Here is a 22,875-nt window from a genome sequence, read left to right as displayed (position 1 = left end):
AAAGTTGGTGGTCTCCTACTGTTGCAGGCAGGGCATTCCATGACTTACTACTCTCTGAGTAAAGAACCTCCCTCTGACGTCTGTCCTATATCTGTCACCCCCCAATTTAAATCTATGTCCCCTCGTGCTTGCCATCACCTCTGAGGAAAAAGGCTGTCACTCTCCACCCTATCTAATCCTCTGATCATCTTGTATGTCTCTATGAAGTCACCTCTCAACATTCTCTCTAACAAAATCAGCCTCAAGTCCTTCAGTCTTCCCTCATAAGACCTTCCTTCCATACCAGGTAACATCCGGGTAAATCTCCTCTGTATCCTTTCCGATGCTTCCACGTCCTTCCTATAATGTGGCGACCAGAACTATATACAATACTCCTAGTGCAGCAACATCAGAGTTTTGTAAAGCTGCAGCATGACGTCATGGCTCTGAAACTCAATCCCTCTACCAATAAAAGCTAACACACTGTATGCCTTCTAAACAACCCTATCAACCTAGGTGACAACTTTGATGGATCTATGCACATGGACACTGAGATCTCTCTGCTCATCCACAGTACCAAGAATCTTACCATTAGCTCAGTACTCTGTATTCCTGTTACTCCTTCCAAAGTGAATCACCTCACACTTTTCTGCATTAAATACCAATTTCCACTTCTTAGCCCAGCCCTGCAGCTTATCTACATCCCTCTGTAGCCTGCAACATCCTTCAGCATTGTCCACAACTGCACTGACTTTAGTGTCATTCATAAATTTACTAAACCATCCTTCAATGCCTTCATCAAAGCCATTTATAAAAATGACAAACTGATCCTTGCAGTACACTACTAGTAACTGAACTCCAGGATGAACATTTCCCATCAACCAACTCCCTCTGCCTTCTTTCAGCTAGCCAATTCCTGACCCAAATCACTAAATCACCCTCAATCCCATAATTTTCTGCAATAGCCTACCAGGGGAACCTTATTAAATTCTTTGCTGAAAACTATAAAAACCACATTAATCGCTTTACCCTCATCCACCTTCTCAAAAGATGCAATAAGGTTTGTCAGGCATGACCTATCTTTCACAAAACCATATTGACTATCCCTAATCAAATTATTCCTTTCCAGATGATTATAAATCCTCTCTCTTATTATCCTTTCCAACACTTTACCTACAACCGAAGCAAGGCTCACTGGTCTATATTACCTGATTGTCTCTACTCTCCTTGAACAAGGGAACAAACTTGCTATCCTCCAGTTTTCTATCATTATTCCTATAGAAAATGACGATATAAAAATAAAAATCAAAAGCTTTGTAATCTCCTCCCTCACTTCCCAGAGAATCCTAGGGTAAATCCCATTCGGCCTAGGGAACTTACCTGTTTTTACACTTTCCAGAATTGCTAACACCTCCTTTTTGTGAACCTCAATCCCATCCAGTCTAATAGCCTGTATCTCAGTATTCTCCTGGACAACATTACTTTTTCTAGTGTGAACATTGACGAAAAATATTCATTTAGCGCTTCTCCTATCTCTTCAGACTCCACACACAACTTCCCACTACTGTCCTCATCAGGCCCTAATCTTACTGTAGTCATTCTTTCCTTTCTGACATACCTATAGAAAGCTTTAGTGTTTTCCTTGATCCTATCTGCCAAAGACTTCTCATGTCCCCTCCTGGCTCTTCTTATCTCTCTGTTAGCTTCTTCCTGGCTAACTTGTGATTCTCAAGCACCCTAACTGAGCCTTCAAGTCTCAACTTTATAGAAGCCTCCTTCTCTTGACAAGAGATTCAACTTCTTCAGTAAACCCTCGCTTGACTACTTCCTCCTTGCCTGACATGTACATACTTATCAAGGACATGCAGTGGCTGATCCTTGAACAAGCTCCACATTTCAATTGTGCTCGTCCTCTGCAGTTTCCTTCCCCATCCTATGCATTCTAAATCTTGCCTAATTGCATCTTAGTTGCCTTTCCCTCAGATATAACTCTTGCCCTGTGGTATATACCTATCACTTTTCATTGCTAAAGTAAATGAAACCGAATTCTGGTCACTATCACCAAAGTGCTCACCCACCTCTAAATCTAAATCTAAATCTGGTCCATTACCCAGTACCAAATCCAATATAGCCTCACCTCTTGTTGGTTTGTCTACGTACTGCATCAGGAAATCCTCCTGCAAACATTGGACAAAAACTGACCCATCTAAGGTACTTGAACTATAACATTTCCCGTCAATATTTGGAAAGTGAAAGTCCCCCATAACAACTACCCTGTTACTTTTGCTCCTATCCAGAATCATCTTTACTATCCTTTTCTCTACATCTCTGGAACATTTTAGAGCCCTATAGAAAACTCACAACAAGGTGACCTTTCCTTTCCTGTTTCTACTACCTCAGTAGACAAGTCCTCATCAAACATCCTTTCTGCCACTGTAATACTGTCCTTGACTAGCAATGCCTCATTTTTTACCACCTTCCCTGATCTTACTGAAACATCTAAACCCCAGAACCTGCAACAACCATTCCTGTCCCTGCTCTGTTTGTGTAGTTGAAATGGCCATAACATTGAAGTCTCAGGTACAAACCCATGTTGTAAGTTCACCCACCTTTTTCTGGATACTCCTTGCACTGACGTAGACACACTTCAAACCACCATCCTGCCTGCTGGTACACACCTGCGACCCTGAAACCTTATACATGACCTCACAACTCTCAACGTCCTGTATGCTGCAGCTACAATTTAGGTTCCCATTCCTCTGCTGAATTAGTTTAAATCCTCACGAATAACATTAGCAACAACCAGCCCTTGCTGCCCCCCTTCTCCTCCCCCCCCCCTCCGGATATTGGAACCCCTCTGATTCAGGTGTAGATTATCCCATTTGTAGGAGGTCCCACCGACCCCAGAATGAGCCGCAATTATCCAGGTATCTGAATCTCTCCCTTCTGCACCATCCCTATAACCATGGGTTCAACTGCTCTCTCTCCCCCCATTCGCTAGCACAAGGCACAGAAAACAAACCAGAGATCACAACTCTGTTTGTTCTAGCTCTAAGCTTCCACCCTAGCTCCTTGAACTTCTGCCTTACATCTCCATATCTTTTCCTACCTATTCCTGACAAACTTATAGAAAGCTTTAGGGTTTTCCTTGATCCTACCTGTCAAAGACTTCCCATGTCCCCTCCTCACTCTTCTTAGCTCTCTTTAGGTCTTTCCTGGCCAACTTGTAACACTCAAGCGTCCTAACTGAGCCTTCATGTCTCATCTTTACATAAGTCCCCTTCTTCCTCTTGACAAGAGATTCAACCTCTTTAGTAAACCACGGTACCCTTGAAAGACCACTTCCTCCCTGCCTGACGGGAATATACATATCAAGAATACGCAGTAGCTGTTTCTTGAATAAGATCCACATTTCAATTGTGCCCATACCCTATATCATAATTGCCTTTCTCCCAGCTATAACTCTTGCCCTGCGGTATATACCTATCCCTTTCCATCGCTAATGTAAACGTAACTGAATTGTAGTCACGATCACCAAAGTGCTTACCTACTCCAAATCGAACACCTGGTCCAGTTCATTACCCTGTACCAAATCCAATGTAGTCTCGCCGCTTGTTGGCCAATCTACATACTGTGTCAAGAAACCCTCCTGCACACGTTGGACAAAAACTGATCCAAGGTACTTGAACTATAGCGTTTCCAGTCAATATTTGGCAAGTTAAAGCCCCCATAACAATTACCCTGTTACTTTCACCCCTATCCAGAATTATCTTCGCAATCCTTTCCTTGACATCTCTGCAACTGTTTAGAATCTATAGAAAACTCCCAACAGGGTGATCTCTCCTTTCCTGTTTCTAACCTCAGCCCATTCTACCTCAGTAGACAAGTCCTCATCAAATGTCCTTTCAGCCATCATAATACTGTCCTTGACTAACAATGCCACACCTCCCCCTTTAAGGGGAGTTATCTAAATGTCTTTTAAATGTTGTAACTGTACACGCATGGAGATACATAAACATAAGAAATAGGAGGAGCAGGCCATCTGACCTGCTGAGCCTGCTCTGCCATTCAATGACTGATCTTTTCGTGAATTCAGCTGTACTTACCCACTTGCTCACCATAACACTTAATTATTTTATTTTTCAAAAATCAATCTGGATCATGAAGATCCAGTTGATGGGAAAATAGTTGTCCAGTCATACAACATGCAAACTTGTCCATGCTGACCAGGTGGCCTCAATTCAACTAGTCATATTTGTCTGCATTTGGGTCATATTCCTTGAAACCTTTCCTATCCATGTACCTCTCCTAATGTCTTTTAACTGTTGTAATTGTACACACTTCTACCACTTCCTCTGACAGCTCGTTCCACGTATGCACCATCATTTGTGTGGAAAAGTTGCCTCTCAAGTCCTTTTCAAATCTTTTCCCTCTCTCCTTAAACGTATTCCGTCTAGTTTTGGGCTCCCCTGCCCTGGGGAAAGTCAGTGGTTATTCACCTTATCTATGTCCCTCATGACTTTATAAATCTCTATACGGTCACCCCAACAATTTTCTATGCTCCAGGGAAGAAAATCACAGTCTGTCCAACCTCTACCTGTAACTCAAATCTTCCAGTCTTGGTAACATCCTTGTAAATCTTTTCGCACCTCTTCCAGTTTAATAACGACCTTCCTATCACAGGGCGACCAGAATTATACACAATACTCCAAATATGACCTTACCAATGTCTTGTACAGCTGTAACATGGTATCCAAACTACTGTACTCACTGCTCTGACCAATGAAGGGAAGCATTTCAAATGCTGCCTTCACTATGCCTGTGATGCCCACTTTCAAGGAATTATGTACCTGCACCCGCAGATCCCTCTGTTCAACAACACTCCCCATGGTCCTATCATTAATTGCCCTGGTTTGTCTCGACAAAATGCAACACCTCGCATATCGAATAAGTTTTGTACAATTGCAGCTGTCCAAATGTGGGGTAATGTTATCTTACCTTCTTTTATTCCTCCAAACTTATACTTGATTCCACTAAATTTCCATTCAGCTTTCAAAGACGGTGGTAAACATGAACTTGTAAATCGTCTGCTGTCCACATCTGGAAGCAAGTATGGACAATGTTTGGCAGGATGGAATTGAGAAAACTAAAAATCCACAATGTTTAAAAAATGCAAGCAGTCCACTGAAACTTTAAAAGTAAAGGAAAACCTATTTTTTTCCAAACACACAGTCACAAAGATCAGTACAGTGGTAAACAGCGAGGAGGACAGCTGTAAACTGCAGGAGGATATTAACAAAATAGTCAGGTGGACAATGCAGTGGTAAACAGAATTCATCCTGGAAAAATGTGAGAGAATTCACTTAAGGAAAGCGACAAGGCGAAGGGTTACTATGAATGGAAGAATCTTGGAAAATGCTGAAGGTCAGAGGGATGGTCGTGAACATATCCACAGGTCCCTGAATATAGCAGGACAAGTTGATAAGGTGATTAATAAGGCTCATGCAACATGTGTCTTTATGAGAGGCACAGAATACAACACCAGGGAGTTTATCTTGGAACTGTACAAAATGCCGGTGAGGCCACAACTAGAGTACTCAACAACTTGTTCTGATCATATTATGGGAAGAATGTGATTGTACTAGAGAGGATGCAGAGGAAGTTTACCAGGAGACTGTCTGGACTGGAGTGTCTGAGCTATGAGAAAAGTTTGGACAGGGTGGGGTTGTATTCCTTGGAGTAGTGACGATCACAAGGAATGGAGATGCATAAGATTTTGAAGAGCATAGGTGGAATGGATAGCAAAACACTTTTTCCATTAGTAGAGAGGTCAATAATGAATCAGTGTGGACATAATGGACCAAATGTATTCTAGATATCTATGAACGAAGTGAGAATATCAAGAGATCATCTCAAAGTCACCCCTTTGACAATTTCTGATCATGGATTCTATCCCAATAATTAAATTATGTGGGAATTAACTAGATGAAGAACATAAAGGATTAAGTTCCACTGAGTACTGACAGTCTCATTCTCCAATTGTTACACCTGGTGTTAATCTATAAGTCAACATGAATGGACAATGGCCCTAAAAGATTCTCCTCTTTGTGGGAGTTACTGCACATCTACAATAACTTTGTTTTCAAGTCAGTTTTACTGCGAGGATACATTCGCACGAAAGTAGCTTGTGCCAACAAAAAACAATCTCAGGCAAAGTCCAAGGTAGGAATTATATTGTAAAATAAAGTCATAGAGATGTATAGCATGGAAACTGACCCTTTGGTCCAACTCATTCATGTCGATCAGATATTCTAAATGAATCTTGTCCCATTTGCCAGCATTTGGCCCATATCCCTCTAAATCCTTCTTATTCATATACCCATCCTGATGAGTTTTAAATGTTGTAATTGTACCAGCCTCCACCACTTCCTCTGGTAGCTCATTCCATACACACATCACCCTCTGCCTGAAAAGGTTGCCTCTTAAATCCCTTTTACATCTTTTCTATCTCATCTTAAACCTGTACCTCTAGTTTTGGACTCCCCTATTCCCGGGAAAAGACCTTGTCTCTTTACCCTATCCATGCCCCTCATTATTTTATAAACCTCTATAAAGGTCACCCCTCAGCCTCCATTGCTCCAGGGAAAACATCCCCCGTCTATTCAACCTCTCCCTATAGTTGAAACATCCTTGTAAATCTTTTCTGAACACTTTCAAGTTTCACAACATCCTTCCTATAGCAGTGAAACCAGAATTGCATGCAGTATTCCAGTTGTGGCCTAACCAATGCCCTGTACAGCCACAACATGACCTCCGAATTCCCATACTCAATGCACTGACTAAGCATACCAAACGCCTTCTTCACTATCCTATTTACTTACGACTCCACTTTCAAGGAGCTATGAACCTACACTCCAAGGTCTCTATGTTCAGCAACACTCCCCAGGACCTTTCCATTAACTGTACAAGTCCTGCCCTAATTTGCCTTTTCAAAATGCAGCACCTCACATTTATCTAAATTAAACTCCATCTGCCACTCTTCAGCCCATTGGCTGATCTGATCAAGATCCCATTGTACTCTGAGGTGACCTTCTTCGCTGTCCATGATACCTCTAATTTCGGTGTAATCTGCAAATTTGCCAACCATACTTCATATGTTCAAACTGGAAAAAATGAAACTTGCGTCATTTTTACAAATTTGAAATCAAGTAAAACAAAGTGCCACAGAGCCACCCTATCCTCAGAATTACTAAACACCCCCAATGACTCAGGATGCAGGTTCACCACGTGATTCAGCTGTGGCCCATTGAAATAAGAGGTATTCAGGATTTATGTTCTGACCTGTGTGGTCCATCCATGGGAGGCAAGGGGAGGAGATAGCTGGTATCCTGGCAGATGCATTTAATACTTCGCTGGCCACAGGCAAAGTGCCTGATGACAGGAGGATAGCTGATATGGTTCCTTTGTTCAAGAAGGGCAACAGTGACAGACCAGGTAATTACAGTCCAGTTAGTCTGATGTCAGTGGTAGAGAAATTATTGGAAAAATTCTGAAGGTCAGGATTAATCAATACATAGAAGGCAGAGACTGATCAAGGATAGTCAGAAGTTGTAGTACACGTTGGTAGCAATGAGATAGCTAGGAAAAGGGATGAGGACCTGAAAAGTGAATATGGGGAGTTAGTTTGGAAGCTAAAAGGCAGGACAAGCACAGTAGTAATTTCAGGATTGGTACCAGCGCCACAGGCTTCAGAGATGTGGATCACTGCGATACCTTCTGGGGAAAGTGGGACCTGTACAAGAAGGATTGGTTGTACCCGAGCTGGAGGGGCACCAATATCCTGTACAGGAGTTTGCTTGAGATCTTTGGGAGAGTTTAAACTAATTTGGCGGGCGATGGGAACAGGAGCTATGGATCAGTAGCTGGTGAACAGGCAGATACACTGTGCAGAGAATCTGTGAAGAAGGATAGACAGTTGATAGCAAAGCTGCAGTCAGTGTGATGGGTTGAAGTATATATATTTTAATGCAAGAAGTGTCAGGAACAAGGGTGATGAATTTAAAGCATGGATCAGTACTTGGAGCTATGATGTTGTGGCCACTGCGGAGACTTGGATATCACAGGGGCAAGAATGGCCGTTGGATATTCTGGGTTTAGATGTTTCAAAGGAGTAGGGAGGGAGGTAAAAGAGGTGGTGATGTGGCATTGCTAATCAGGGAGAGTACCACAGCTGCAGAAAGGGAGGTCATTGAGGAGAGTTTGCTTACAGAGTCAGTATGGGTAGAAGTCATAAACAGGAAAGGAGTGGTTACTTTATTGGGAGTTTTCTATAGACCATTCCAATAGCAACAGAAACAGAGGAGCAGATTGGGAGGCAGATTTTGGAAAGGTGCATAAGTAACAGGGTTTTTGTCATTGGTCTTTTCAACTTCCCTAATACTGATTGGAACTTTCTTGATGCAAATAGTTTGGATGGAGCAAATTTTGTCAGGTGTGTCCAGGAAGGATTCCTGACTCAATATGTAGATAGGCTGACTAGAGGGAGACCATATTGGATTTGGTGCTTTGTAATGAATCAAGTCAGATGTCAAATCCCTCTTGGGAGAGCATTTCAGTGATAGTGATCATAACTCCCTGAACTTCACTGTAGGCATGGAGAGGGACAGGAGCAGACAGTATGGGAAAGTATTTAATGGGAGGAGGGGGAATTACCATGCTATTAGGTAGGAACTGTGGAACATAAATTGGGAACAGATATTCTCAGGGAAGTGCACAGAAATGTGGAGGTTGTTCAGGGAGCCCTTGCTACGAGTGCTGGATGGATGTCCCACTGAGGCAAGGAAGGGATGGTCGAGCGAAGGAAACTTGGATGACAAGAGATGTGGTACATCTAGTCAAGAGGAAGAAGGAAGCTTACTTAAGGATGAGGAAGCAAGGATCAGTCAGGGCCCTGGATGGTTACAATGTAGCCAGGAAGCAAGTGAAGAATGGACTTAGAAGATGTAGAAGGAAGCATAATAAAGCCTTGATGGGTAGCATTAAGGAAAATGCTAAGGCATTCTATGCTTATGTGAGGAACAAGAGGATGGCCAAAATGAGGGTTGGGCTGACAACAATAGTGGAAGGAACTTGTGCCTTGAGTCGGAGGAGTTGGGGTGGTCCTTAATGAATACTTTGCTTTAGTATTCACTAATGAGAGGGACCTTGCCATTTGAGAGGACAGCATGAAACAGGCTGCTTTGCTAGAACAAGTTGATGTTAAAAGGAGCATGTGCTGGAAACTTTGAGCATAGATAAGTCCCTGGACCAGATGAGATATACCCAAGGTTACTATGGGAAGTGAGGGAAGAGATTGTCGCACCTTTGGCAATGATTTTTGCATCCTCACTGTCCACTAGAGTAGTACCAGATGATTGGAGGGTGGCAAATGTTATTCCCATGTTCTAGAAAGGGAATAGGGATAACCCTGGGAATTACAAACCAGTCAGTCTTAGGTTGGTGGTGGACAAGTTATTGGAGAGGATTCTGAGACAGGATTTATGATTTTTTGGAAAAGCATACTTTGACTAGAGATAGTCAGCATGGCTTTGTGAGAGGCGGGTCATATCACATGAGCCTTATTGAATTCTTTGAGGATGTGACAATACACATTGATGAAGGTGGAGCAATGGACGTGGTGTACACGGATTTTAGCAAGGCATTTGATAAGGTTCCCTATAGTAGGCCTATTCAGAAAGTAAGGAGGCATGGGATACTCGGAAATTTGGCTGTCTGAATAAAGAATTGGCTGGCCTATAGAAGACAAAAGGGTGATAGTAGATGGAAAGCATTCAGCCTAGACCATGGTGACCAGTGGTGTTCTGCATGGGTCTGTTCTGGGACCTCTGCTCTTTGTGATTTTTATAAATGACTTAGATGAGGAAGTGGGAGGTGGGTTAGTAAGTTTGCCCATGACAGGAAGGTTGGAGGAGTTGTGGATACTGTGGAGGACTATTGTAAACTGCAACAGGACATTGACAGGATGCAGAGCTGGGCTGATAGGTGGCAGATGCAGTTCAACCTGGAAAAGTAATAATGATTCATTTTGGAAGGTTGAATCTGAATGCAGATTACAGGGTTTAAAGGCAAAATTCTTGGCAGTGTGGAGAAACAGAGGGATCTTAGTTTCCACATCCATAGATCCCTCAAAGTTGCCACCCAAGCTGATTGGGTTATTAAGGAGGTATATGGTGTGTTGGCTTTCATTTGCAGGGGGATTGAGTTTGAGTTTAAGAGCCACGAGGTTATGATGCAGCTCTATAAAGCCCTGGTTAGATCACACTTGGAATACTGTGTTCAGTTCTGGTTGCCTCATTATAGGAAGCATATGGAAGCTTTATAGAGGGTGCAGAGGAGATTTATCAGGATGCTGCTTGGACTGGAGGGCATGTCTTATGAAGAAAGGTTGAGGGAACTAAGGCTTTTATCGTTGGAGCGAAGAATGATAAGAGGGGACTTGATAGAGGTGTACAAGATGTTGAGAGGCATAGATAGATAGGATAGTCAGAGACTTTTTCCCAGGGCAGAATTTTAAGGTTTAGGTGAGATAAAGAACAAAGAACAAAGAAAATTTACAGCCCAGGAACAGGCCCTTCGGTCCTCCAAGCCAGAGCCGATCCAAATCTACTGTCTAAACATGTCACCCAATTCCTAAGCATCTGTATCCCTCTCCTCCCTACCTACTCTTGCATCTGACCAGACGCATCTTAAATGAATCTACCGTGCCTGCCTCTACCACCTCTGCTGGCAACGCATTCCAGACACCCACCACCCTCTGTGTAAAGAAATTTCCACGTGTATCTCCCTTAAACTTTTCACCTCTCACCTTGAAAGCGTGACCTCTCGTTATTTTCCCTTTACCCTGGGAAAAAGCTTATCGCTATCTACCCTGTCTATACCCTTCATGATTTTGAAAACCTCAATCAGGTTCCCCTCAATCTCGTTTTTTCTAATGAGAACAAACTTAACCTACTCAACCTCTCTTCATAGCTAGCACCTTCCATACCAGGCAACATCGTCTCCTCCCTCTCCAAATCGTCCACATCCTTTTGGTAATATGCTACCAGAACTGTACACAGTATTCTAAATGCGGTCAAAACAATGTCTCGTACAATTTTAACATGACCTACCAGCTCTTATACTCAATATCCCGTCCAATGAAGGCAAGCATACCATATGCCTTCTTGACTGCACTATCCACCCATGCAGCAACTTTCAGGATACATTGGACTTGCACTCCCAGATCTTTCTGCTCATCAACTTTTCCCAAGGCTCTTCCGTTCACTGTATAATTCGCTCTAGAATTAGTCTTGCCGAAATGCATCATCTCATGTTTGTCTGGATTGAACTCCATCTGCCACTTCTCTGCCCAACTCTCCAGTCTATCTTTATTCTACTGTATTCTTTAACAGTTCCTTATGCTTTCTGCTACTCCACCAATCTTTGTGTCATCTGCAAACTTGCTGATCATACCAACCGTGCCCTCTTCCAGATCATTTATGTATATCACAAACAACAGTGGCCCTAGCACCGATCCCTGTGGAACACCACTGGTCACCTTTCTCCATTTCGAGAAACTCCCTTCAATGACTGCTCTCTGTCTCCTGTTGCTCAACCAGTTCCTTATCCACCTAGCTAGAACACCCTGCACACCTTGTGACTTCACTTTCTGTATTAGTTTACTATGGGGAACCTTGCCAAACGCCTTGCTAAAGTCCATGTACATGACATCAGTAGCCCTTCCTTCATCTATCGACTTGGTCACTTCCTCAAAGAACTCTATTAAGTTGGTAAGGCACAATCTCCCTCTCACAAAACCATGTTGCCTATCACTGATAAGCCCATTCTTTTCTAAATATAAATAGATCCTATCCCTCAGTACCTTCTCCACCAACTTTCCCACCACTGACGTCGGGCTCACTGATCTATAGTTACCCGGAATATCCCTACTACCGTTCTCGTACAGGAGTACAACATGAGCAACCTTCCAGTCCTCCGGCACATCACCTGTGTTTAAGGATGCCACAAAGATATCTGTCAGGGCCCCAGCTATTTCCTCTCTTGCCTCCCTCAGTAACCTGGAATATCAGTTCCCCTTCCCCCACCTCATCCTAGTTTCAAACTTCCAGCTCAGCACTGTCCCCATGACTTGCCCGGACTTGTTCGACCTGCCTAGCTCCTTTTCCACCTATCCACTCCACCCTCTCCGCCCTGACCTATCACCTTCATCTACTCCCCAACTCACCCATTGTACTCTATGCTACTTTCTCCCCACCCCCACCCTCCCCTAGCTTATCACTCCACGCTTCAGGCTCACTGCCTTTATTCCTGATGAAGGGCTTTTGCCCGAAACGTCGATTTCACTGCTTGTTGGATGCTGCCTGAACTGCTGTGCTCTTCCAGCACCACTGATCCAGAATCTGGTTTCCAGCATCTGCAGTCATTGTTTTAACCTGGAATAGATCCCATCCGGTCCTGGGGATCCGTCCAACTTAATAACCTCTAGCATACCCAACACATCTTCCCTATTTATGTCAACATAATCCAGACTAATCAAACTTCTATCTCTAATCTCAACATTCATCATGTTCCTCTCCTCCGTGAACACTGATGCAAAGTAATCAATCAGAATCTCACCCATTCTCTCAAGCTTGACACACAGCCTTCCTTCATTATCCTTTAGTGGACCAATCTAGTTACCTGCTTGCTTCTTATATAAGAATAAAATGCTTTTGGATTCTCCTTAATTCTGCTCACATGACCCCTTTTAGCCCGCTTGTTTCCTCATTTAAGACTGGTTCTACTCTCTTGATATTCCTCCAGGGCCCGTTCTGTTCTTAGCTGCCTGGACCTTATATAGGCTTCCCTTTTCTTCATGGATAGTCGTATGATTTCTCCTGTCATCCACGGTTCACGAATCTTGTCTTTCCTACCTTTGCCTTCAATGGGACATGCCTATCCTGCATTATCTTTGAAAGCCTCCCATATATGAAATGTGGACTTACCTTCAAATAGTTGTGTCCAATCCACATTTTCCAACTCCTGCTGAATTTTGATATAATTAGCCTTGGCCCAGTTTAATACTCTTCCCTTAGGACCACTCTCAGCTTTGTCTATGAGTATCCTAAAACTTACAGAATTGTGGTCACTTTTCCTAAATAAATCCCCTACCACAACTTCTACCACCTGGCCTGGCTCATTCCCCAATACCAGGTCTAATATGGCCCCTTCCCTCGTCAGACTAATGACATACTGCTCTAGAAAACTCTCCTGGACACTTCTTGCAAATTCTACTCTATACAGATCTCTGACGCTAAGTGTATACCAGTCAATGTCACTTCTTTACATAGAGCAGTGGGTGCGTGGAATGCACTGCCACAACTAGTAGTAGAGTCAGATACATTAGGGACATTTAAGCGACTCTTGGATAGCCACATAGATGGTAGTAAAATTAAGGGTATGTTGGTTAGTTTGATCTTAAGAGTAGGATAAAAGGTCAGCACAACATCGAGGGCCAAAGGGTCCTGTACTATACTGTACTGTTCTATGTTCAATATGGATTTGTTAGAAGTCTAATTTAATTGACTTTTTTTTGAAAAAATGACTAAATTTAAATGTGGGTAGTGCAGTTGATATGGTTTACATGGACTTCAGTAAGGCTGATAAGATCCTATATGAAGGGCTATTACCTTTAGGAACAGCCAATGAGATCCAAGACAAGTTGTCAAACTGGATCCAAACATTGGCTTGCAAATTGGAGGAAAAAGGTGATGGTGGAGGTTTGGCTTTGTAATTGAAATTGTACACAGGGTGTACAAAATTATGATAGGCATACATGGAGTAGATCACGAGAATATCTTCTCCATGACAAATGTGTCTAAGACAAGGCATAAGTTTAAGGTGAGGAACAAGACAATCTGATTATGATACTTCTCACCCAGACAGTAGCATATATATACAATGTGCTGCTGCCTGAGAGGGTGGTGCAGGCAGGTACTTTCCCAACATTTAAAAAACATCTGGATGAGTACTTAAAATTCCAGGGCACAGTAGTCTATGGACTAAGTACAGATATTTGGGATTAGTGTAGTTTGGTGCTTATTGCTTGACATTAACACGGTGAGCTGAAGGGTCAGTTTCGATGCTGTATGACCCAATGGAGTCGTAACACAATGAAAAATCAGGTAAATTCCAGTGACAACTAGAGTAGGGCAGAACTCTAACACTTCCCATTTTGTTTGAACTACAAAACCCAAGAAATATTTAGACAATAATTAAAAAATGAGATTGCACTTGCCTTTTGCATCCAATGCTCCTAAAACAGCCAATCTTGCTACTTTCAGTCCCAAACCTAAATAACTGACAATCAAAAATAAAAAATACATCAGGACCTTTAGCAAGAATCCTGCTGATATTCTAGTAACATGCATTATCATTTTGTTTCTGTAAAATTATACAAAAATATTTTTTCAATATTGATTGCTGCTGCTAATCCTTGGGAACCAGAGTAAAAAGGACCTAATCTTCGAGGAGAAAGTGAGGTCTGCAGATGCTGGAGATCAGAGCTGAAAGTGTGTTGCTGGAAAAGCACAGCAGCTGCAAATGTGTTGCTGGTCAAAGCACAGCAGGTCAGGCAGCATCTCAGGAATAGAGAATTCGACATTTCGAGCATAAGCCCTTCATCAGGAATAAGAGAGAGAGAGCCAAGCAGGCTAAGATAAAAGGTAGGGAAGAGGGACTAGGGGGAGGGGCGATGGAGGTGGGATAGGTGGAAGGAGGTCAAGGTGAGGGTGATAGGCCGGAGTGGGGTGGGGGCGGAGAGGTCAGGAAGAGGATTGCAGGTTAGGAGGGCGGTGCTGAGTTGAGGGAACCGACTGAGACAAGGTGGGGGGAGGGGAAATGAGGAAGCTGGAGAAATCTGAATTCATACCTTGTGGTTGGAGGGTTCCCAGGCGGAAGATGAGGCGCTCCTCCTCCAGCCGTTGTGTAGTTGTGTTCTGCCGGTGGAGGAGTCCAAGGACCTGCATGTCCTCGGTGGAGTGGGAGGGGGAGTTAAAGTGTTGAGCCACGGGGTGATTGGGTTGGTTGGTTCGGGCGGCCCAGAGGTGTTCTCTGAAGCGTTCCGCAAGTAAGCGGCCTGTCTCACCAATATAGAGGAGGCCACATCGGGTGCAGCGGATGCAATAGATGATGTGTGTGGAGGTACAGGTGAACTTGTGGCGGATATGGAAGGATCCCTTGGGGCCTTGGAGGGAAGCGAGTGTGGAGGTGTGGGCGCAAGTTTTACATTTCCTGCGGTTGCAGGGGAAGGTGCCGGGGGTGGAGGTTGGGTTGGTGGGGGGTGTGGATCTGACAAGGGAGTCACGAAGGGAGTGGTCCTTGCGGAACGCTGATAGGGGAGGGGAGGGAAATATATCCTTGGTGGTGGGGTCCGTTTGGAGGTGGCGGAAATGGCGGCGGATGATACGTTGTATGCGCAGGTTGGTGGGGTGGTAGGTGAGAACCAGTGGGGTTCTGTCTTGGTGGCGGTTGGAGGAGCGGGGCTCAAGGGCGGAGGAGCGGGAAGTGGAGGAGATGCGGTGGAGGGCATCGTCGATCACGTCTGGGGGGAATCTGCGGTCCTTGAAGAAGGAGGCCATCTGGGCTGTGCGGTGTTGGAATTGGTCCTCCTGGGAGCAGATGCGGCGGAGACGAAGGAATTGGGAATATGGGATGGCGTTTTTACAGGGGGCAGGGTGGGAGGAGGTGTAGTCCAGGTAGCTGTGGGAGTCAGTCGGTTTATAATAGATGTCTGTGTTGAGTCGGTCGCCCGAGATAGAAATGGAAAGGTCTAGGAAGGGGAGGGAGGAGTCTGAGACAGTCCAGGAGACACCTCATCACCTCAGGGGATCTCCCATCCACCGCCTCCAACCTCATAGTCCCACAACCCCGCACCGCCCGTTTCTACCTCCTGCCCAAAATCCACAAACCTGCCTGCCCCGGCCGACCCATTGTCTCAGCCTGCTCCTGCCCCACCGAACTCATCTCCCAATACCTCGACACGGTCCTGTCCCCTTTAGTCCAAGAACTCCCCACCTACGTTCGGGACACCACCCACGCCCTCCACCTCCTCCAGGATTTTCGCTTCCCCGGTCCCCAACGCCTTATTTTCACTATGGACATCCAGTCCCTGTACACCTCCATCCCCCATCACAAAGGACTCAAAGCCCTCCGCTTCTTCCTTTCCCGCCGCACCAACCAGTACCCTTCCACTGACACCCTCCTTCGACTGACTGAACTGGTCCTCACCCTGAATAACTTCTCTTTTCAATCCTCCCACTTCCTCCAAACTAAAGGAGTTGCCATGGGCACCCGCATGGGCCCCAGCTATGCCTGCCTCTTCGTAGGATATGTGGAACAGTCCATCTTCCGCAACTACACTGGCACCACCCCCCACCTTTTCCTCCGCTACATCGATGACTGTATCGGCGCTGCCTCGTGCTCCCACGAGGAGGTTGAACAGTTCATCAACTTTACTAACACCTTCCATCCCGACCTGAAATTCACCTGGACTGTCTCAGACTCCTCCCTCCCCTTCCTAGACCTTTCCATTTCTATCTCGGGCGACCGACTCAACACAGACATCTATTATAAACCGACTGACTCCCACAGCTACCTGGACTACACCTCCTCCCACCCTGCCCCCTGTAAAAACGCCATCCCATATTCCCAATTCCTTCGTCTCCGCCGCATCTGCTCCCAGGAGGACCAATTCCAACACCGCACAGCCCAGATGGCCTCCTTCTTCAAGGACCGCAGATTCCCCCCAGACGTGATCGACGATGCCCTCCACCGCATCTCCTCCACTTCCCGCTCCTCCGCCCTTGAGCCCCGCTCCTCCAACCGCCACCAAGACAGAACCCCACTGGTTCTCACCTACCACCCCACCAACCTGCGCATACAACGTATCATCCGCCGCCATTTCCGCCACCTCCAAACGGACCCCACCACCAAGGATATATTTCCCTCCCCTCCCCTATCAGCGTTCCGCAAGGACCACTCCCTTCGTGACTCCCTTGTCAGATCCACACCCCCCACCAACCCAACCTCCACCCCCGGCACCTTCCCCTGCAACCGCAGGAAATGTAAAACTTGCGCCCACACCTCCACACTCACTTCCCTCCAAGGCCCCAAGGGATCCTTCCATATCCGCCACAAGTTCACCTGTACCTCCACACACATCATCTATTGCATCCGCTGCACCCGATGTGGCCTCCTCTATATTGGTGAGACAGGCCGCTTACTTGCGGAACGCTTCAGAGAACACCTCTGGGCCGCCCGAACCAACCAACCCAATCACCCCGTGGCTCAACACTTTAACTCCCCCTCCCACTCCACCGAGGACATGCAGGTCCTTGGACTCCTCCACCGGCAGAACACAACTACACGACGGCTGGAGGAGGAGCGCCTCATCTTCCGCCTGGGAACCCTCCAACCACAAGGTATGAATTCAGATTTCTCCAGCTTCCTCATTTCCCCTCCCCCCACCTTGTCTCAGTCGGTTCCCTCAACTCAGCACCGCCCTCCTAACCTGCAATCCTCTTCCTGACCTCTCCGCCCCCACCCCATTCCGGCCTATCACCCTCATCTTGACCTCCTTCCACCTATCCCACCTCCATCGCCCCTCCCCCTAGTCCCTCTTCCCTACCTTTTATCTTAGCCTGCTTGGCTCTCTCTCTCTTATTCCTGATGAAGGGCTTATGCTCGAAACGTCGAATTCTCTATTCCTGAGATGCTGCCTGGCCTGCTGTGCTTTGACCAGCAACACATTTGCAGCTGTGATCTCCAGCATCTGCAGACCTCATTTTTTACTCGGAAAAGCACAGCAGGTCAGGCAGCATCCAAGGAACAGGAGATTTGACTTTTCGGGCATAAGCACTTCTTCAAGACCTAAACCTACACTTGGCTGAAGGGACTGGTTAATCTAGCAGCACTTCAACAATTTTATTGTTAATGCAATACTTTCTTCAAAGAACTTGGCAAACATGTAGACTGCAAACTATGGAATGTGATTTTGTTGACTGGAAAGGTCCTATGGTAATCCATGCTGTGAACTGCTGTGGTTGATCTCACCACACCACAGGTGAACCTGGTGTTCCTGGATGAAAGGTCATGGTTGACAAGACCGGGAGTATGTGGAGATCATGGAGAAGAATGGTAAAACAGGAGAAAAAGGTTCTTTTTCCTAATCATTATCAATTGATCACAGCCAGAGAGTACAAGGACATGCTTTGAGTCAGGACAGGTGAGGCTCGGCTCTGACATGCTCAAAAAATCTAAGCTCAGAATGGAAAGGAAAACATTCTTTAGAAACAGAATCGGGGGAGGCAGGCGACTTTTGGTCCACTGTGTCCATGTCACCTTTTAGCATGAGCAACTCACCAAGTCCCACTTGCCACCACTCTACAATTTTCTTCTCTTCAGAAAGTTCTTTAAATTTCTTTTGAACGCCTCTCGTGAATTTGGCATCATCATAATCTCAGGGAGCCCATTCCAGACCCCAACCATTTTTTGCAAAAACAAAGCATTTCCTCACATTGCTATTCTCTTTGTCAATCACCTTAAATCAGTGTGGCCTCTGGTTCTTGACCAGTCTGTCAATGTGAACATTTTCTGCTGATTTACTCAGTCCAAATTCCCTATTATCTTGAACATCTCTTTTCAAATCTCTTGATCCTCTCTAAGGAGAACTGGTCAGCTTCTGCAATCCATCTTCACGGGTGAAGTTCCTTAAAATTTGGTAATTCTTTTGAATCTTTCAACATAATGTCTTTTCATCCTTTTTAAAATTATGATGCCTAGTTCCAGCTGTGGCAAATGTTTTATACGGGTTCACCAAAACTTCCTTTGCTTTTAAACTGAATGGTCAGCACTTCAAGTGTGACCAAGGGAGAAGGTTTGCAATTCTCTGATCCCCTGGCATGACCTCTGTAATTAAGGAAAATTGGAAGATGATGGCCAGTGTCCCTACAATTTCCACATTTAACTCCCTGATGTACATTTGCAGAACTCTGCAAGCATCTGTATGGGTTAGCTAGGTAACCAAGATATCGAGAAGATAGAGTAATGATATACATAAGAATCAAAATACAGTACATCACTATCTTCATAAGGCATCAAAATGGATAAGTTTAGATTGTCAGTCTTAGGGGAGATACATACAACAATAAATATAATTGAAAATCCAAAGTAATACAGCAAACAGCAGGTTAAAGGGGCACTGGTGCAAACTGCAAAAAGGACAGAAATTCACTAGTCCAATCTGAAATGGACAAACCTGAAAGGAGATGGTTTGGCTCAATGTAATTAGTGGTCAGGTATTGAGACTCACATGAACCTAACACTTGTTTTACATGACTGTCAGGAACTTGAAACATCAACTAACTCAATATTGAATTGGACACATTTCAAAAGTCTTTGGGGCAAGAGATGGTAGGGTACAAACTACATTTTCTGTCCCCGGTAGAGGGGTGTAACAAAATTTCCCACAAATGTTTCACTGGTGTCAGGAGGTTTGTCACACAGGAAAGTCAACATATGCAATGGATTTCCAGATAAGATGAATGAGGCAAAGACAATTAAATAACTTGAGGTTACTGTATGATACCTGATTGATCAAGCAAACAGTTGTCTCAATATGCTAATGCATTCATAGCACAACCTAAACTTTTATTAAAGAAGTCAAACTTAAATATTCAATAATGTGTACAAACATATGGGTCTCAGACAATTGACTCAAAGCCCTTAACTGGATTACCTGGATGAACAAAGATGGACAGTTACAATCAACTAGATTTGTTATCAATACTCTACAACAATGTTAGTGCACTCAACAACATTAATTATCATTGGTTGATCTTCAATGCAAAAATTGTCGAGTTAGTATTATGTAACATACCTGTGGGTGTACAGCTTGTAGAAATTGTTAAACATTTCAAAGGAACTGATATAATCTTTAGGCGCAGCATGGAGTGTACTCTGCAAGATTAAAACAAAAATGTCAGCTCAATGCAAACTTAAATATACATATTCCCTTGTCATAGAGACATAGAGATGTACAGCACAGAAACAGACCCTGTGGTTCAACTCATCCATGCTGACCAGATATCCTAAATTAATCTCATCCCATTTGCCAGCATTTGGCCCATATCCCTCTAAATCCTTCCTATTCATATACCATTGTTTTGCATTTTAAATGTTGTAATTGTATAAGCCTCCACCATTTCCTCTGGTAACTCATTCCATATACGCACCACACTACGCATGAAGAAGTTGCCCCTGAGTTCCTTTTTAAATCTTTGCCCTCTCACCCTAAACCTATGCCCCCTAGTTTTGGACTCCCCCAACCCAGGGAAAAGATCTTATCTTTTTACCCAAACTGTGCCGCTCATGATTTTATAAACCTCTATAAGGTCATGCCACAATCTCCTGTAATCCAGGGAAAGCAGCTCCAGCCTGTTCAGCCTCTCCCTATAGCTCAAACCCTTCAACCCTGATAACATCCTTGTAAATCTTCTCGGAACCCGTTCAAATTTCACAACATCCTTTCGATAGGAGAGAGACTAGAATTGAACACAATATTCCAAAAGTGACCTAACTAATGTCCTGTACAGCTGCAACATGACCTTCCAACTCCTATACTCAATGCTCTGACCAATAAATGAAAGCATACCAAACATCTTCTTCACTATCCTATCAACCTGTGAGTTCACTTTCAAGGAACTATGAACCTGCATTCCAAGGTCTCTTTGTTCAGCAACACTCCCCAGGACCTTACCATTAAATATACAAGCCCTGCTGTGATTTGCTTTTCCAAAATGCAGCACCTCACATTTATTTAAATTAAACTCCATCTGCCACTCCTCTGCCCATTCCTCTTTGGGGCAATACTTATTTAACAAAGGTTGAGGAGTCTGTGTAAATATCTGTTGAAATACACGGTTGCAGGAGTTGGACTCATGCCCACGAGAAATAGACTGGACTTGATTAAAAACGAGACACTAGACTAATAGCTGGAATAATACCTACTTATGAGGAAAGGCTAGACAGGCTAGGTACGCACCCTCTGGAGTTTAAAAAATTCAGTGGTGACTTAATTGAAACATACAAGATCCTGAGGGGACTTGACTGGGTGATTGATGAAAGGGTGTTTCTATTGTGGGAGAATCCATAAATACAGGTCATTGTTTAAAAATAATGAGCTACTCATTTAAAGCAGAGGGTTAAAAGCACAGAATTTCGTTCCTCAAAAGGCAGTTGATGCAGAATCGTTAAGTATTTTTATGGCAGAGGAAGATAGATTCTTGATTACCAAGAGGATGGAAAAAGATCAGGGGATGGGGGAAAATATTGAGTATCAGTTACCTCACAACAATTCATTCAATTAGGAAGGGAATGAATATGACCGATAAAAGTCTTAAGGGGGGTAAATGATAATATTTGTAAGGGCTTGGGAGGTTGTGGCTGTACAGGATTTTGGTTAGGCCACTTTTGGAATATTGCGTGCAATTCTAGTCTCCTTCCTATCGGAAAGATGTTGTGAAACTTGAAAGGGTTCAGAAAAGATTTACAAGGATTTTGCCAGGAGTATTTGAGCCATAGGGAGAAGTTGAACAGACTGGGGCTGTTTTCCCTGGAGTGTCAGTGGCCGAGGTGGTGACCTTATAGAGGTTTATAAAATCATGCGGGGCATGGATCAGATAAATAGACAAAATCTTTTCCCTGGGTGAGAGGGGAAAGATATAAAGAGACCCAAGAGGCAACTTTTTCATGCAGAGGGTTCCAGTATCGGAATGAGCTGTCAGAGGAAGTGTTGGAAGCTAGTACAATCGCAACATTTAAAAGAAATCTGGATGGGTATATGAATAGGAAGAGTTTGGAGGGATATGGGCCAGGTGCTGGCAGGGGAGACTAGATTGGGTTGGGATATCTGGTTAGCATGGACGAGTTGGACCAAACATTCTGTTTCCTTGCTGTTCATCTCTATGACTAACGAACTTAATTTAAATAAGTCAAATTTATATAGTTAATTTATTCCCATTTGATTGAATTAAGAAAGATTTTATAATTACATTGAATCCACAGGTAAAATGCTGAAAGAGCAGAAAGCAGGCCAGGCAGCTAAATGCATGTGTGACTGAACTGAAATAACTTATGAGTTCTTATCAGTAGATTGAATGCCTAGTGACCTTGGTACTACCCTGAGCTGCTCATCAATATAATGTAATAACTTGGAGGTAGTGAGGACTGCAGATGCTGAAAAGTCAGAGTCAATAAAATGTGGAGCTGAAAAAAAGTACAGCAGGTTAAGCAGCACCAAAAGAGCAGGACTGTCAATGCTTCGGGCAGGACCCTTCATCAGGAGATTATGAAGGTCCAGTCTGGAGTATTTTATTGACTCAATATATTGTTGTAGATAAATTTGGCCTCTCAAGGCTACAAGATTAACACCAAACAGAAGCTCCAGAGGAGAGATAAGAATGCATCTGAGAGTGGTAGATAAGACCAGGAGTATCTGACAGCCTGTAGCAAGCTATTTTGATTAATATAAGTCTAAACAGACCATGCTAGAATTCAAGTAATGTAAGGCCTACTGCTTCTCAATGTTTAAATGTCTGATAAATTCCTGATTAAGCAGGGTCTTGCTTCATAATCTGAGGTAGAGCTCTCCTAACATGTTGGCAAAATTGACAATTGTAACCTGTACCTGAGACTCCTGAGATTATTTTGTACAGTAATTTACCACAGCAGAGGATGGTATCCTGTCACCAAGTCACTCTTTATTGCACATAGAAAGTCCTTGACACTGATCCAGCTTCC

At 44.1% G+C, this 22,875-nt stretch overlaps 1 protein-coding gene across 2 annotated transcripts in view; it reads right to left on the bottom strand.

The window, feature by feature from the left end:
* entpd5a (ectonucleoside triphosphate diphosphohydrolase 5a) overlaps nucleotides 1-22,875 on the bottom strand; it is a 66,329-nt gene that overhangs the window by 6,721 nt on the left and 36,733 nt on the right. For both annotated transcript variants that reach the window (XM_060829405.1, XM_060829404.1), the window contains 3 exons: nucleotides 19,955-20,034; nucleotides 14,315-14,376; nucleotides 4,978-5,079 (listed from right to left, as the gene is read on the bottom strand). In XM_060829405.1, the coding sequence (XP_060685388.1) occupies nucleotides 4,978-5,079; nucleotides 14,315-14,376; nucleotides 19,955-20,034 (244 nt within the window). The remainder of the gene's footprint in view (nucleotides 1-4,977; nucleotides 5,080-14,314; nucleotides 14,377-19,954; nucleotides 20,035-22,875) is intronic.

The sequence above is a fragment of the Hemiscyllium ocellatum genome, chromosome 8 (assembly GCF_020745735.1).
Source record: "Hemiscyllium ocellatum isolate sHemOce1 chromosome 8, sHemOce1.pat.X.cur, whole genome shotgun sequence".
In the NCBI taxonomy this organism is placed as follows: Eukaryota; Metazoa; Chordata; class Chondrichthyes; order Orectolobiformes; family Hemiscylliidae; genus Hemiscyllium; species Hemiscyllium ocellatum.
Note: the sequence above shows the minus strand (reverse complement) of the source record. Positions and strands in the feature narration are given on the sequence as shown.